This window comes from Toxorhynchites rutilus, chromosome 2, assembly GCF_029784135.1.
Source record: "Toxorhynchites rutilus septentrionalis strain SRP chromosome 2, ASM2978413v1, whole genome shotgun sequence".
Taxonomy (NCBI): domain Eukaryota; kingdom Metazoa; phylum Arthropoda; class Insecta; order Diptera; family Culicidae; genus Toxorhynchites; species Toxorhynchites rutilus.
In genome coordinates this window covers 57,424,358-57,441,197 of record NC_073745.1, presented here as the reverse complement: position 1 = coordinate 57,441,197, position 16,840 = coordinate 57,424,358, and the positions used below count along the sequence as shown (strand labels likewise).

The 16,840-nt window shown below is 39.6% G+C and overlaps 2 protein-coding genes across 11 annotated transcripts in view; one reads left to right on the top strand and one right to left on the bottom strand.

Moving 5' to 3' along the window:
* The window catches only part of LOC129768368 (serine/threonine-protein phosphatase rdgC), a 197,975-nt gene extending 196,154 nt beyond the window's left edge, over positions 1-1,821 (bottom strand). For all 10 annotated transcript variants that reach the window (XR_008741666.1, XR_008741667.1, XM_055769971.1 and 7 more), the window contains exon 1: positions 994-1,821. The gene's annotated coding sequence lies outside the window, so the exon portion shown is untranslated. The remainder of the gene's footprint in view (positions 1-993) is intronic.
* An 11,892-nt stretch (positions 1,822-13,713) lies between these two features.
* On the top strand, positions 13,714-14,934 carry LOC129765769 (uncharacterized). The gene has a single exon (XM_055766198.1). The coding sequence runs from the start codon at positions 13,714-13,716 to the stop codon at positions 14,932-14,934; it is 1,221 nt and encodes a 406-aa protein (XP_055622173.1).
* The last annotated feature ends 1,906 nt before the right edge of the window (positions 14,935-16,840 follow it).

Sequence of the window (16,840 nt, the reverse complement as noted above, 5' to 3'; positions counted from 1 at the left end):
CTCCAAGAAGGGAGATGGACCAGGTGCTGAGTCTGGACATATCTTCTTGGCAAAGTCAAAGATCTACCTTTCAGAATATTCAACTTGTTCATTTGAATGAGTTGAATTTCTCATTTGTCTGGCAACTCTCCAAAGAGTGCTCAAGGAAGACTCTCGGGAAAGCCCATTCACAAAATTACGTTGTGGTTCACGTAACACAATTTATGGAGCATTATAAAAATTTCAAATAGGAACTTGTGTTATTTTATAGGGGTGTTGCTGAAGTGATAACTCAACTATCTCGTAAGTATAAAAAGTTAGTATTTTCAATCTTTACTGTAACTTAGTAAGAGTTTGAGTGAAACCATTAAATTATCCGAATCAACATTGTAAGGTAACTCTAAATTTTAAGGTGTGGCGTACCCTACACATAGTTTCTCTGATTATATAACCATTATTATAAAACACATAAAAAAACACATTTTTCCAGAAATCTTTTCTTTGTGTTTTTTGACAATCGAAATTGCTATCAGTTTTGCGAGCCCCATGTCGCTAGTAAAAATACATCCCATAAAAGCGCTTCGATCCGAAAAATATCCATCAATCCCCCCGAAAACAATTGTCTTTATGGCCACATCGTGAAATTATAAAAGTGTGCCTGCATCCCATGGAATCACCGGAGCAATAATAAAAAAATCCACCTACGAACGCTGCGAGCTATCTACCGAAATCTCCCACTTACGTGAGAGGGAGGAAAAAAGGGCGAAAAAATGTTGAGTTTATATTGCGGTCGAAAAGCTTCTTTGCTCCAAACCGCCGGTGGAATGTACGATGGGATGTACCCGGAGGAAATCACGTCGCGGGTATTAATTCGGATTTGGTTTGTCCTCTTTTTATGCCGGGCTTTAGTTTTACCGGCACTGCAAAACTGATGGGGTTTTTTTCTGTCCTGGTACTACTCGTGTTCCGCATTCCAACCGTGTGAGAGTAAACCGAAGAGATAATAAGACTTACCGCCACGGTGAACATTTTCCCACGCGTCAGCCGGAACGTGCGAATCTCGACGAAAACTGGTATTATGGAGGCGCATGATGGAGCAGCTGTACAGCTCAAACGATGTTAACGGAGTTTATTGGTCTGTTGTTCGTAACTTCAACTTAACAGCGGACACGTGTCACACCAGAAACCCACATTCAATTACAATTCCAATTTACTAACCACGTTAGTTTCAATTATACAAACTCTATCCAATTTATTTTTAATGCTGACCACTTGATGGGGGGAGAAAGCTAGTGCCGCTAGCTAGTGGATGACGGTCACCCGCTCCCCACCATAACAGTTACCAAAACTCGGCGGTAAACTATTCTGATTGCATGGACAAAATGTTCGTTTGACGGTTTTTTGGCACAACTAATTCAATTTAAACTTCACTTATCTTAACTTCGTCAACTGCATTCCCCTGCTGATTGCATTCACTTTTCTTGCACGGAGAATTTATATTTTTTGATATCTTCTTTCGCTTCTCATAACTCTGCACACAGTTCATTCAAAATTGCTTTTGTTTCTGGGAAACTATTCCATTAAAAACACTACTCCCGTCTCACTGCACTTCACGAAACCAAATAGGGAAACCGTTGCAAGGGCATATGCGGGTGAGTGAAGAATATCAAATTCACACATCGATAGTTAGTCACACATTCAATCCTCAGTCAACACACACACACCCTGTCCCTTCTCTCCCTCACAAAAAGGAATACACCCACAAAGATTGGGTTGTGGCCATGCCGAATTTCTATTTCCGTCCGTTCGACTCGAGCGTTCACCAGCGACTGACTAGCGCGACGTGGCGCCGACGAGAAAACCTGCTGGCAGAACCTGTACCATTAGGTAGGTACCAGACCGTTGGAGCAGCTGAGTGTGGCGCCAAGCGGAAATTCACGCGTGTGTTTGGAATGAACGCTGTCTCGCCGGAGTTGAGCACTTGCCGGAGGGAAACACTCGCGAGAGATGAGTGCGCTTCCAGCTGATGCCGTGTTGTACTGCAGGTCCCCCGCTGGGAGTCACGCACAGTCAAAACAATTGGCTCGCTTTCCACGTTCTTCATGTTGCGCTTGGCGTTTGATGTCTCGAAGTTGGAGACGAACGATTAAAGCTGTTGGTTCACTCAGGACGCAGCCAGGGAAAACCATGCATAGTGAGAATAGAAGGTTTTCATTTTTTACTCTCACTATGCGTGGAGTTATCCTTGTGTTATCAATTTTAAACGACTTTGATAAAATCTCAATTCTACGAATAAATGGAAGAAACAGTTACTGTGATGATTTAGAAAATATTTCACTATCTTCGTATGAGAATATTTTCGACACCTACAGGAATATATAGGGATTGCTAGTCGAACATACAGCCTTCTTAGTATACCGATAACGAAAAGCACAAACTGTGGCATTAGCAAACGACTCCGAACTGCTTCTAACGCACTGCCATTTAAACAACGCTGCACTCTCGCCAGGTTTTTCGAATCCGTATATTCACACTTCTGCATTCTGCATTACTCGAGAATTAATCAAGTAAATGAAACCAAATCAGTCATATGGAGGTTTTAGGGTACACGGAACGTTTCTATGGCGAATAAACACTGCTCCCCTCTCTCTGAGGGGGGCGGGATTACTACCATACAAAAGAAGCACACATTTCTGCATAATTTGAGAACTAATCAAGCAAACGGAACCAAATTTGGCATATGGAGGTTTTAGGGAGCAATAAATATTTTTATGGTGGTTTGGCACTCCTTTCCCCTCTCTAAAGAGAGGGGGGGGGGAAGGTTGCTGAACAACTCGAGAACTAATCAAACAAATGGAATCAAACTTAGAGGTTTTAGGGATCGATAAACGTCTCTGTGGTAGTTCGACACTCGCCCCACCAAATTATGAATTCATAATTTGTGGCTAAAAATGATTGTTAACGTACAAAATTCAAAGTATTTAACGTATTTAACGGCACTAGCTTTCTCCCCCCATCAAGTGGTCAGCATTAAAAATAAATTGGATAGAGTTGTATGGAAAATTAATAAAAATTCGATGCTTCACAAAATTTGTCAAAATTAGTTTCACCATCTTGAATTCATTTTTTAAACTTTTTACATGACTTCTATTTTATATGAAAAAAATTTTTAAAAAATTAAAACAATATATATTTTGGATATCGAAAAAAAAATTTTTTTTTGTAAATAAAAAAAAGAGTTCTAATTTTTTTTCTCTGTGTATATTTTTTTCACGTTTGGTCATCATTACTCTATAACTCTTTCTAAGACACGATTTCGGTAAGACTCATAGTTTTTGAGATATAAATTATCAAAGATTTCTCTTACTAAAATCGATACACCCTTTTCAAAAGTTACCCTTGAGTCGAATAATTTTCAAATGCTGTGGAAAACTCCTCCAACCCAAACGGAATACAAACTTTCGTTCGAATCAAATAAACATGTTTTTAAAATCGCCATTTTTAGTTCGATTTCATTTGGAAATGCACAGGAGTAAGTTTAACTATACCCAAACTAGCGTTGACAGAAAACATTTCATCTTTGGCAGAAATGATGCCATTTAGTGTGCTGGACAGTAAAATGCGCAAATATCGAGCTGTTTGAAAAGCTTAAAAATGGTTGGTATGTATGCGAGCAGTCATCTCTTTCTGTTTTCTTTTCTCATTTAGGATTGTGCCAAAAAAAAAAAGGTCCATACGACATCAATGGGGATCGAACCAAGGCCGGCTGGAATGCAAAGCTATTTCACATGACCACGCTGTCCACATGGCTAATGATGCTTCAGCAGTTGTTCAGCAAATACGTGATAATATTGCACCTGATTATATAATGAAGTTGGAAAGTGTTTCCTAAGAGTAAAAGACGGGTGAGTAATGTCGGGGACATAACCGGAGTGACGTAGTACTATACAAAGGGGACAGCTTTTGTTAAATATATATTTTAAATATATTGTTTTATTTTCTTCTCCTACGTGAATACCTACCTATCTACCTGAAAAATGGATTAGTTTACTGTTTACTCTTGATGAATATGTTGATGGTTTTGAAAAGAACCTTTGGTGTTGTGTTTTTGTTATCACTCGATATTCCCATCTTGTTCGGTTAAACCTTCCTGTTTAGCTATTGCGTTTGCCACTCGCCACAGCTTTCACAGTTGGAAAACTTCTTCCCATCTAGCTTGGGACATGTTGTTCAGTAAATTACATTTAATGCGACGTGCCGGAGAAACACTTTGCCACTCACTGAAACTAATTGTTGCCTTGATGAGCGCCGAACCGAAGCTGCTCTGTTCTTGATGCGGGTTTTCTGATTGTCGTGCGTGAGCAGCTTTGCAAGCCAACTCGAGCACTCCGACGGCCGAAACTCTATAATCGCTGTTAGGTATACTGGTGCTCCGGCACCAATCCGTTCGGCCTAGTTACCCTTGCGGAGCAATCAGTGAATGCGACCAACAGGGAACTGGAGACCTGCACGGTTCCAGTGAGACTTTGCCTTTCCCTTAACTTGTCCTCCTTTGTTACGTCCACGATGCCGATGCCGTTCAACCACACGGGTTTACGGTTTGAAAGAAAATAAGATATTTTTTTGGGGTCCGCGTGTTTTATACTCTAGCGGTACACACTCACAGGATAGAGACAAATCGGCAGACTCAGCCAGAGGGGCGAGTCCAACGAGACGAACGAATGAGCGTTAAAAGGGAGCGATGACAAAAAATTACATTCATTACGATTTGTTCGCTCGTTGGATTCACATGCAGGCTAAAAAGGGTCCTTTTCAGGATCACAAAATTATCTTCAATCTAAAGAGTTTATTGTTTTGTTATCACTCGATATCCCCATCTTGTTCGGCTAAACCTTCCTGTTTAGCGATTTGTTGCCACTCGCCACAGCTTTCACAGTTGGAAAATTTCTTCCCATCCAGCTTTGTGACATGTTGTACAGTAAATTACAATCAATGCGATGTACCGAAGCGCCACTCAGTGTCGCATTGGAGGCGATTTTAACCTGTAATTGAACATTTGCGATGACAGTGGTACAGTGTCGACTTTCAATGTGGGGTCATAATTTGGATCTCTATGTTTACAAAAATGTACAACTAAATAAGTCGCATTACATGTCCGTCCAATTAGCTAAATGTCGAACTAATTGTAAATTACTGTACTTTCAATCTGGAAACAATTTAAGAATTGGTGAAAATTGAATAATCAGGAAAGTCCCCAAGTATCAATAAGCTCAGAACAACTGCCAAATTCACATACTCATCAGATCCTGGCAAACAAATTATGAAAAAATCAATTTGTGTTTTAATATTATTTTGGATAATATTTTCAGAAAGCATTGAACTGTATTTCCTAAACTCTTTTTTGGAAGGTTTAATGGCCCTGAAAAGCGCCTTGTTTTATGGAATGGCTCCAATTCAGAAAACTTAGTACTCGTGGTTTTGAAAAAAAAAACCATTTCGAACGCCCTCGATGCCGCCTTGTTCTGGATTTGCCACCAAAGCAGTTTGTATAAAAAACGAACTTTTTTCTTCTGCTACCTGATGCCGTTTTGCGATTGCGTTTGCCACTCGCCACTCGCTGCAACTGCCTGTTGTCTTGATGTCCACCGAATCGAATGTGGTCTGTTCCGAATGCGGGTTTTCTTATCGTCGCGAGCAGCTTTACCAGCCAACTCGATCACTTCGGCGGCCGAAACTATATAACGCCGGCTAGGTAGACTGGTGCACTGGTACTAACGCGCTCGGCCTAGCTACCCTTGCGGGGAACTCCAGATCAACACGGTTCGAGCGGGATTTTGCCTTTCCCTTCACTTTTCCTCCTTTGCCATGTCCAGACATGGCTGCTTGGGTTGGTTTGTTGATGTGTTGTGATGCGAACCGATGTGGTGTACGGTTTGAATGAGAATGATCGTTACGGCAGCGGAGCGGGGATTTTTAAGCTGACTGGCTGGCTCGAGAATTACGCATGTGTGAGACTGCAACCAATGTTTCGTTCATTTTTTTCTTTTTCCTTTCCAATCGTGCTTCATTCTATTTCGCTGCTGCTCTGGTTGCCCCTTTTGGTCGGTACGATTTGAGAAGCACAAAATGGACCAATCGAAAATGGGCACATAGTACATTTTGACAATGCTTGATATTTCACAATTATTCAATTTATTATCTCAATAAAAATGAAATGTTATTCGTTATGATAGATGCGTAGATATATTTTCTATCAATTGATGCAAAAACCTTTGTGATCTATTGAGAAATGCTCGAGTTATAAGCGTTCCAAATCTTGCATTTTTTCCTACTTGTTCAGTGCCTAGATTTCCATTTCACCCCCTATATCTTCCGGTTAGACGTAGTCCTACGTCAAAAAAGGAGCGCATGAATGAGAACAATATCTATCTCGGTCTGGGCCGTATATGTGGCAAGGTATGCGGAAAGCTTATTTGTCTTTTGTTTCGGTCGCTCGTATTAATCTTATATTGCTGTGACATGTATATTATACAAATGCTTACCAGTATTTGTGAATCATGACATTTTCTGTTATGTTATGTCTCATTTAATGTCATAAATCGGGATGACAAAACTAAGCTAAAAATCAATTTTTGGTGCACGGATGGTTTCTGAGCAGAATTCTACACCCAAAATAGATTTTTAGCTCATGTTTTATCATCCCGATTTATGTTAAGACATAACATAACAGAAAATGTCACGACTCACAAATACTGGTAAACATTTGTATAATATACATGGTACAGCAATATAACATTAATACGAGCGAGCGAAACGAAAGGCAAATAAGCTTTCCGCATACCTTGCCACATACACGGCCCAGACCGGGATAGATATTGTTCTCATTCATGCGCTCCTTTTTTACTCTTAGAAAACACTTTCCAACTTCATTATATAATCATATGCAATATTATCACGTATTTGCTGAATGACTGCCGAAGCATCATTAGCCATGTGGATAGCGTGGTCATGTGAAATAGCTTTGCATACCAGCCAGCCTTGGTTCGATCCCCATTGACGTCGTATGGACCTTTTTTTTGGCACAATCCTAAATGAAATGAGAAAAGAAAACAGAATGAGATGTCTGCTCGCATACATACAAACCATTTTTAAGCTTTTAAAATAGCTCATTAATTGCGCATTTGACTCTCTAGCACACGGAATGGCATCTTTTCTGCCAAAGATGAAATGTTGTCTGCCAATGTTAGTTTGGGTGTAATGACGAGTAGAGAGTAGACTGGCTACCCGTTATTGTTGTAGAGATGAGATCGAATATAGTCAAGATGTTCATCTATACTGTTCGAAGGTTCTATTGCGACTGGTACTGTTACTGATGATGATGATATTGAATTAGAGAGACTTTAAACTTTTCAGTTTATTCGTTTCTAGCCTTGAGAAAGGCCCTTGGAAAAACTTCACTCTACTCCTGCATTACACCTACACCCTCGCTGCCTTGAGAAAGGCACTCGATCCCTCGTTGTTCAGCTCGTCCAGCAACGATGTTGTCCAATCGGTGTCCACACGACATTGACACTGAACAAGCTTTGCCTCATTTATGCGGTCCCGGCGTTCTTATATCTATAGCTTTTTTTTGTTCGGGTTGAGTCTCGAATATTCGCTATAAAACAATTGGATTTGTAATCCCCGTTTCCTATATTGTTCCTGCCTCTGACAATTCGCTTTGTTTTTGTTCGTTTGTTATGATTGTTGTTTTGTGCTGTGGTAAGCATTACGTGTGATCAATCAATATTCTTTACAGGTAATTGTTCCTGGTAATCGACGTAAGTGAGAATAAATATTTTTTCTACCAGGACAACGCTCGGCCTCACACATCTTTGATGACTTTGATGACACTCCACCCCCAAGCAAACGAATCCAAATTAGGTATATGGAGGTTTTAGGGCGCAATAAATGTTTTCACGGTGGTTAGACCAGGGTTGTAAACGGTCGACATTTCTCTCAACCATCACATACTACTCTTGCGCGAGAGTCACGGCTCAATATGTATTGCGAATGTGACCAAGAATGCATTGCTCGGATCCAACCACCTCACCTCAGAAATTAACGCACAGCCACAAGCACGACCATCAATTGCACGTTTATAAATTCTCTCTTTCTGTCGAACATACCCAGAAGAGCGGTGAAAATATGCTATTTCCATCCCACCATTCGTGCTCATAACCATCCTTCAATTCCGGTTAATATGACTGTAGTTTTAATGTCATTTGACATGCCATACCAAATGAAACACAAATTTCTGCATTACTCTAGAATTAATCAAGCAAACGAAACTAAATTTGGCATGTGGAGGTTTTAGGGTGCAATAAATGATTCTATGGTGGTTAGATACTTCTCCTCCCTCTCTTAGGGTGGGCTGTCATACAAATGAAAAACAAATTTCAGCATAACTCGAAAACTAATCAAGCAAATGGAGCCAAATTTGGCATGTGAAGATTTTAGGGGGCACGAAACGTTTCTATGGTCTATAGACAATCCTTCCTCTTCTCTAAAGGGGAGAAGAGAGAGGGGTCTGTGTCCGAAAATAATCTGATATTATAATGATGAGTTTTGGTAGAAGTACTAGGATTTTTTTTGTAAAAGGTAAATTCAACGGGGTCGATTAGAAGATTAATCAATGAATGTTCTGCGATTGGACTTATGAACTTGCGCTTAATAAGAAAACGTAACTGTTTGAAGGTATTGATAACAAAAAACAAATTTTGGGCGGGACGAAGTTTGCCGGGTCAGCTAGTGTTAAATAAAGCGTCAAATTTCGATCAGACATACGACATTTCTTTTTCCCCAACCCTATATTAGGAAAAGGTTTCATCTCTAACACAACTAATAAAATAAATTCTCTCAACTCTTTTGCTATTCTTTAGTCTTATCAGGTTAGATTGTTTTGTTTATGACATTTCCCTCTGTGTTTTGCTGTCTGACGTTTTTTCGTTATTTATCATTAGTTGTCAGGTTGGCAGCTACGGACGGGCTGAGCTCACCCAACTGCTGCACGAAATTGCCCTGTGGTTTCGTAACAAGTACAAGGTAAATAATAGATGTCGCAAGTTCCTTGACCAAGATAATTCCACCTTGATTTCCAGTTGTTAATTATCGAATACTAGATACTGCCAATCCAAATTTTTAAGGATTCCACAGAAAGCCCAAACAATAAAGTCAAATACTGATTTGCAATTGAAAAACGAGAGTATAGTTTGATTATACCCTATGATCAGGAGGTTCCGTGATTTTTTTTTTAAACGTACCATGCATACGGGAACTTGGTCGTGTTGGTACAACCATAAGGCACACATCTGTCAGGTTTTAGTTCCATCCGATCATTAGTCGCAAACGACCGGTATGTGGGCCGAAAATTCTTGGATTTTGCGTCATGATAACGCGCTATCGCACCGAGCCCGAATTGTACTGAATTATTCGACCAAACATCAAGTAAATACCATCGAACAAGTACCGTATTCACCTGATATGGCCCCGTGCGACTGTTTTATTGTTCCCAAGTTTAAGTAGCCACTTCGTGGAAAGATATTTCAGTCGATCGAGGAAATCAAAGAGAATGCAACGAGAGAACTAAAGGCCATCCCTTCGGCAACCTACCAGGGATGCATGGAGGACTGGGTCAAGCGTTGGCACACGTGTGTTTCCTCAAATGGATCATATTTTGAAGGGTATAGAAAAAATTTGCCTGAAATTTGACTCTATTTTGTTTTATATGGGACTTTCTGTTCATTGGGTATTCAGATTACGTCGCAACTACTTACTGTGTGCTACTGGATATCAAGTATGGAAAAGTTCATTCGCTCATTTATCCACACTTAATTATCAATCACTCTTGTATCTGCTTGGAATAATCATGGCGAAAAAAATACAGCAAGTAATCGTGAGATTGCACGATGAATCATTTTACACTCCCCGACCATCTTCATTCGGGACTGAATGTGAACATAACAAAACAAAGAGTGGAAAACAACATTCAATGAATGAATACTTCTTTGGAAATATCGCACGAAACAAAATAACAAGTGAGTCAAAAAAGATTGAATCTGCGTGTATGTATGAGTTTATTTTTCCTTGTACTCTTTTCCTTGTCAGCATTCAAGTGCACATGAATCTACCTCTCGCTCATCAATAACTTGCGTTAATATGGTCTTTTGCGTTGGCTTAGATCGTTTCGTACTAGAAACAAAAAAAATGTCATTGCAATAGTGCACAGGAAACAACTCGATTTCAACTATCTACCTATATTTTACTGCCGCGATCGAGGCTCAATGATTGCTCTTTGAGGGAAAAACGAATGATTTTACAGAGACACTCGCTGGCTCAAGCAAAAGTTTCCAGTTTGATTCTATCACCATCTAACGTCATTCCGAGAGGCAAATGAGGGAATGCAAAAATTTCTGAGAATAGATGAGCGGAATCGAGACAGAATTTTTCCGTTCTAATCGAGAATGAACTTGCGAAGAGGATAGGTGAATGTTTTCTGTCTCAAATAAAGTGAGGCATAAACGGAGAATAGAAGGGTGAGTTTTATCTGCGAATGAGTGTTGTTGAACGAATTTCGATGCGATTTTGCCCATACCTGCTGAATATAGTTCAATTTAGACTCCAAGTAACCAAAACGAATGCCATGACGAAAATGTTTTCTATTCCTAATTTCATTGGGGCTTGTCTCTGTCCAAGATATGGTAATCATAGTTGGTCAGCATTCTCTTTTGCAGCTTTCACGTTCTTAATTGGATTCTGCCAATCATCGCGATTAGGTGTGGCCACTCCTTGAATGAAGATAACCTTTCCCCTTTGCTAACCGCTTTGTTTGGGTGATGCGCAAATAGAATTCTTACATTTAAAACTTCTTTCGAAACCATGTGATCAAAAGCTAGTTGAAAAACTAAAGAGGGAAAAAATTTTCATTCATAAACAAGAAAAAGGACTAGATGATGCTCCCTCTTCATCTATATAAATAAAAATGTAAGGCAAAATCTGTTGGTAAGCGGAAAACCCGAAGAAGGGATGGTCCGATTTTAGCCTTCTTTATTTTGTTGTATTCGTCTCTTCCCGTAGATCAGGATCAGAGAGACGTCTCTTTCCGTAGATCAGTGGAGAGAAAAATCGAAAAATTTTCGGAAAATCCTGAAGGAAGGTCGGAAAATTCGGAAAATTGAATTCCCACATGTTCGAAAATTACATCATAACGAGCGTTGTTAGTTCATTCGATGTTTGCGCTATCGAAATTGGTCTTTGTTCGTAAGTGGAAATGGATTTTCAGGCGAAATAACGCATTTCCATATCTTATATCTGTAGGAGAAGTGTGTAATACGCACCCCCTAAGCGAGAATGGATTTATCTTGACCGTGCTCTCAAAATTTAAGGTATCAACTACGTCAGTACGTAGATTAGTTAACCCTCAGTCATTTGTAATCGTTCTGTATTTTAGAAACTGAATAACAAAAGTGCTACGAATTTGATTTTGCAAGGCGCCCCAATTCTAAATTCCCAATCATACGGTGTTAAATGGCCCAGCAGAAGTATAATATGCCCATGAGTTGTTTCACTCAGAAACTATAGAGCTCAGAGAAACAGCTTATATGAATGAGAGATTCCATCAATCTATTCCTTTCATGCCCACCAGCGAAGAGAAGAAACTGTTCCTCCGGTGAGCGTGTTCCCCCAGTATTCGTGCATTAATTCTCCAGTCCGCGCTCTTGTTTTCCTGTTTTCTCTGAGCACATAATATAGATGCCAGATGTAAAGACATGTTTTCGTTTTGGAGAAATTTAATTTTGTGAAAACATAATGAGGTCATTTCAAAGTATGTGAAAACAATTGTTTGTGTGATTTATCGAACATGATTTGGAAATATCGTGATGGTTTGCTCATTTTTGTTCATTATGATTACATTTGAAGACATTTATTCGTGCCACGCAAAGATATTTGAAAATACCATCTGGCATCCCTCACATCCAAGCAATTTCTCTCGTGAGAATGTTATCCGCTCGAAAGCGGGCATATTGCCCCGATCGAGGGTATGCCATACTGGCCGATGGTAAGCTGATGCGGAAAATATCAAATTGAGAAGGAAATGAATCCTTTCTTACCATTTTCTTCATCTGAGATATTCACTGGGAGCTCGACTCAATAAATATGACGCACAGTTATCGCCTCTGAATCGGTTTCAAGCAACAAAACCTTATAGAAATGATGTACAAAATTACATCGAAAATCGCTACAAAGAAAATTATTTTTCCTATTTTTTTAAAGCATGCTACAAATGTGAAACTTGCATGGTGGGATTCTATCATTGACTAGCACGATTACCTGTATCCATTGCATTTCTATTCTTGCTGGTTTACCACAAAATCAGGCGGATCAAATTGCCCGGTAGGTGCGTTTTAGACACATCTCCTCTATCTATCGGAAAATTCGGAAAATTCAATTCCCACATATTCGAAAATTACATCATAACGAGCGTTGTTAGTCCATTCGATGTTTGCGCTATCGAAATTGATCTTTGTTCGTAAGTGGAAATGGATTTTCAGGCGAAATATCGCATTTCCATCTATCTATATATATATATATATATATATATATATATATATATATATATATATATATATATATATATATATATATATATATATATATATATATATATATATATATATATATATATATATATATATATATATATATATATATATATATATATATATATATATATATATATATATATGGAGTGATGTCTGTCTGTCTGTCTGATTCTTATAGACTCGAAAACTACTGAACCGATCGACATGAAAATTGGTTTGTAGGGGTTGTTGGGGCCGGGGAAGGTTTTCGTGATATTTTGAGACCCCTCCCCCTTCTCTAAGGGGGGGCTGCCATACATATGAAACACAAATTTCTGCATTACTCGAGAATTAATCAAGCAAATGAAACCAAATTTTGCATGTGTAGGTTTTAGGATGCAATAAATGTTTCTATGGTGATAAGATACTCCTTCCCCCTCTCTTATATATATATATATATATATATATATATATATATATATATATATATATATATATATATATATACATATATATATATATATATATATATATATATATATATATACATATATATATATATATATATATATATATATACATATATATATATATATATATGTATATATAAAAATAAAAATGTAAGGCAAAATCTGTTGGTAAGCGGAAAACCCGAAGAATTCGTCTCTTCCCGTAGACCAATATAGTGGAGAGAAAAATCGGAAAACTTTCGGAAAATTGAATTCCCATATGTTCTACATTTCGAAATCGGGATACGGTTTTATATCAACACGCGCAAGTTGCTCAAATTAATATTGAATTTTTCGCACAGTAGCACGTACTTTTAATATCACGATTAGTGGTCACACTACTACTTTCGGTTGTATACTCACAGATAAAGTGGATTTTTCGTGAATATCCTAACGAGAGTGTTAAAAAACGACATTCGCCAAGTGAAAATATCACGCGGTAATTGTAGCTCATAGGATCACTAATACACACAGGTGCGATAACACAATCGGAACGTGTGAGTTGAACAGTGCGTCCCGAGTAACAGAGTAAAGTAAAAAGAGACCAAAATCGGTTCATGTCTGCGGATCTTGAACACTCTGTAAAGTGAAGTGCATCAAATAAAATGTCACTGAGCACCGGTCAAATGACCGGTAGCTCCCCCACTCCACCTGGGCTTCCCCCAGAAGAACCTCCTGGATTCCAAGACCACGGGAAAATCCCGCATTATATGCGGGGTGATGATGAGTTGAATCAAACTAGAGTTCTAGTTTTGCAGCGAAAAATGGAAGAAGATAAAACAAAAAATCCAGAGAAGAATGAGAGGAAGATGATACCTCGCCTTCCTGAACCATTCATCATCGAAACTTCAGTTGAACTAGCAGTAGGCAAAAAAGAAGCTAAAACTATTAAAGCCTCCCGCGAAGGACGTCGATACCTTCTCTGTACGAATTCGAGAACAATTACTGAAAAGCTCACTAAAATGACGGAACTCATAGATAAAACAGAATTTGAAATATTCGTCCATCCTACTCTGAATACGGTACAGGGAACGGTGTATGAACCGGACTCCATCAATACCGATATGAATGTGTTTATTGGGAAGTTGAAATCGCAAGGTGTACAATCAATTCGACGTATAAAAAAACGAATAAACGGAGACCTGCAAAACACCCCTTTACTGGTCATAACGTTCAATGGCTCGGTTCTACCCAAGTATGTATACTTTTGTATGCTACGAATTGCAGTACGCCCATACTATCCACTGCCCCTGCTCTGTTTCAAATGCGGTGCTTATGGTCACCCACAAAAATTCTGCCCACAACAAAATAGTATCTGTATGAGATGCTCACAGGCCTCTCACCTTGCTGATGGAGAGCGGTGTGAAAATCCCCCTCACTGTTTTCATTGTAAGAACGGGCACCCAACAACATCTCGTGACTGCCCAAAATACAAGGAAGAGAATCAAATTGTTCATATCAAAGTGAACCAGTGTATCTCTTTCATTGAAGCAAGGCGTATATATAACGAAGAAAATAAAAAGGAATCAATCCAGAACCAACTGAAGCAAGAATTAACGGCCAAGGACATATTGATAGCAAATCTGCAGAAGCAAGTAGACCTCTTAGCAAAACAAGTTGCCCAACTCAAATCAGCTTTGAAACAACGTTCTCAAAGTCGTCCTTCAACCCCAAAAACCCCACTCACCCAACCAAACTCAGTAGCCAAGACAGGATCTTCACCAAGCCAAAAGACTACAGCATCGCAGCAAAACAACACTCGTTTATCAAGAAAAGACCAAGTAGAATTTGCCCAGCAGCCTCCGAAGCTAGACAAAGAGGTGTAAAAATTTTAGAATTAGCGGTGCAACATGATATGCTAGTGCCCAACGACGGTTCCCACACTCGAATAAATCCAGCCACCGGAGTTTCACAGGCTCTTGACGTCTCTATCTACTCAACATCGATAGCATCCAAATTCAACTGGAAGACATTACCGGACTGTTCTGATAGCGATCACCTACCCATTCTTATTGACGCTCCTAGAGTCTCAAACGAACAGAGTCATCGACCTAGATGGATTTACGACAAAGCTAACTGGAATCTATACGAAAATCTCACTAACATATCTCTGCGTCCTGGAGACACACTGACGGTCGAAGAATTCACAAGAAGGATAATTGCAGCGGCAGAAGCTAGTATTCCGAAAACTGCTGGAAAGGTCGGACCGAAAACTGTTGTATGGTGGAATCCAGATGTTAAAACAGCAATAAAGGAAAGACGTAAGCGACTTCGCACTCTTCGCCGGCTGAGCCCAGACGACTCACGAAAAATCACAGCACTAAAGCAATTCCAAGAAGCGCGATCAACATGTCGTAAAACCATTCGAGAAGCGAAGAGAAAAAGTTGGGAAGATTTCGATGAAAGTATCAATCCAAATAGCTGCGCCAGCCAGGTCTGAAGCAACATAAACAAATTGCTTGGTAAAAGAAGAAATAATACAATAACTATGAACCTTCCAACGGGCATGACCAACGACGGCCAAACGGTAGCTAACGCCCTAGCAGATGATTTCCAAAGTCATCCGATGCCAACTACCCAGAAAAATTCCATAAGAAGCACAAAGCAGACCTCCGCACGTTCACTAAATCTCAGCGTCCAAACCTGCACAAACTCTATAATGCGGACTTCTCGATGGAGGAACTGTTATGGGCTCTTGACCGTAGAGGAGGCTCATCAACCGGAGCTGATAATATTAGCTATGTGCTTTAACAACGAATATCATTTTCTGCAAAAGTTGCCATGTTAGAGCTCTTCAACAGAGTATCGGACGGTGGCTCGTTCCCGGAGCAGTGGAAGCTAGGTACCGTAATACCCATTCCCAAGCCTGAAGCGGACCGAAGTAAAACAGATGGCTACCGACCGATAACGCTCCTGAGCTGTTTTGGCAAACTTTTCGAAAGATTGGTGAATCGTCGTTTTATCACTGAGCTCTAATCTACAAGAAAGCTTGATTCACGTCAACACGCTTTCCGTGCGGGCAAAGTAGTCGACACCCACTTAGTAAATCTAGAATCTCTCATTACTCTCGAAAACTCGTAGATTGGAAAATCTCCGGGCGTTTATTGAACATTCTTTCGAGCTCTCTTTCTGATAGACACTTTCAAGTAGCTGCTAGCGGATGCATTTCAAGCCTCAGAAAAGCAGAGAATGGTGTGCCACAAGGATCCATCTTATCTGTTACCCTATTCTTGGTAGCCATGCAACCTATCTTCAAGAAAATACCCCCTGAAGTCAATATTCTTTTATACGCCGACGATGTGATCCTTATAGTCAAAGACAAAAATCACAGTGCAATACGAAAGCATCTAAGAAAGGGTGTTAAAGCCGCCACCGATTGGGCATTGAGCGTCGGTTTTGCCATCGCTCCGACCAAATCCAAGCTGTTACATGCCTGTTTCCAACAGCACCGAAAACGAGGACGAGCCATTAAAATAAACGACGCGCCAATATCACGAGTAAGAAAAATAATTCTCGGAATCCTTGTCGACGCAAAGCTCAACTTTCAACAACACCTAAACTCTATCAAGAATAGTTGCAGTAGAAGAATACAAATCCTGCGAATCCTAGGTCGCCGATTGAAAAGAAGTAGTCGATCTACTCTGTTAAAAGTGGGCTCAGCGTTGATCATCTCCAAGCTGTTTTTCGGATTAGGACTCACTAGTCTTAACGTAGATGATGTTGAACGAATTC

Bases quoted from the DNA above. Each gene is read 5' to 3' on its own strand.
- LOC129765769 (XM_055766198.1), top strand. From the start codon at position 13,714: ATGTCACTGAGCACCGGTCAAATGACCGGTAGCTCCCCCACTCCACCT.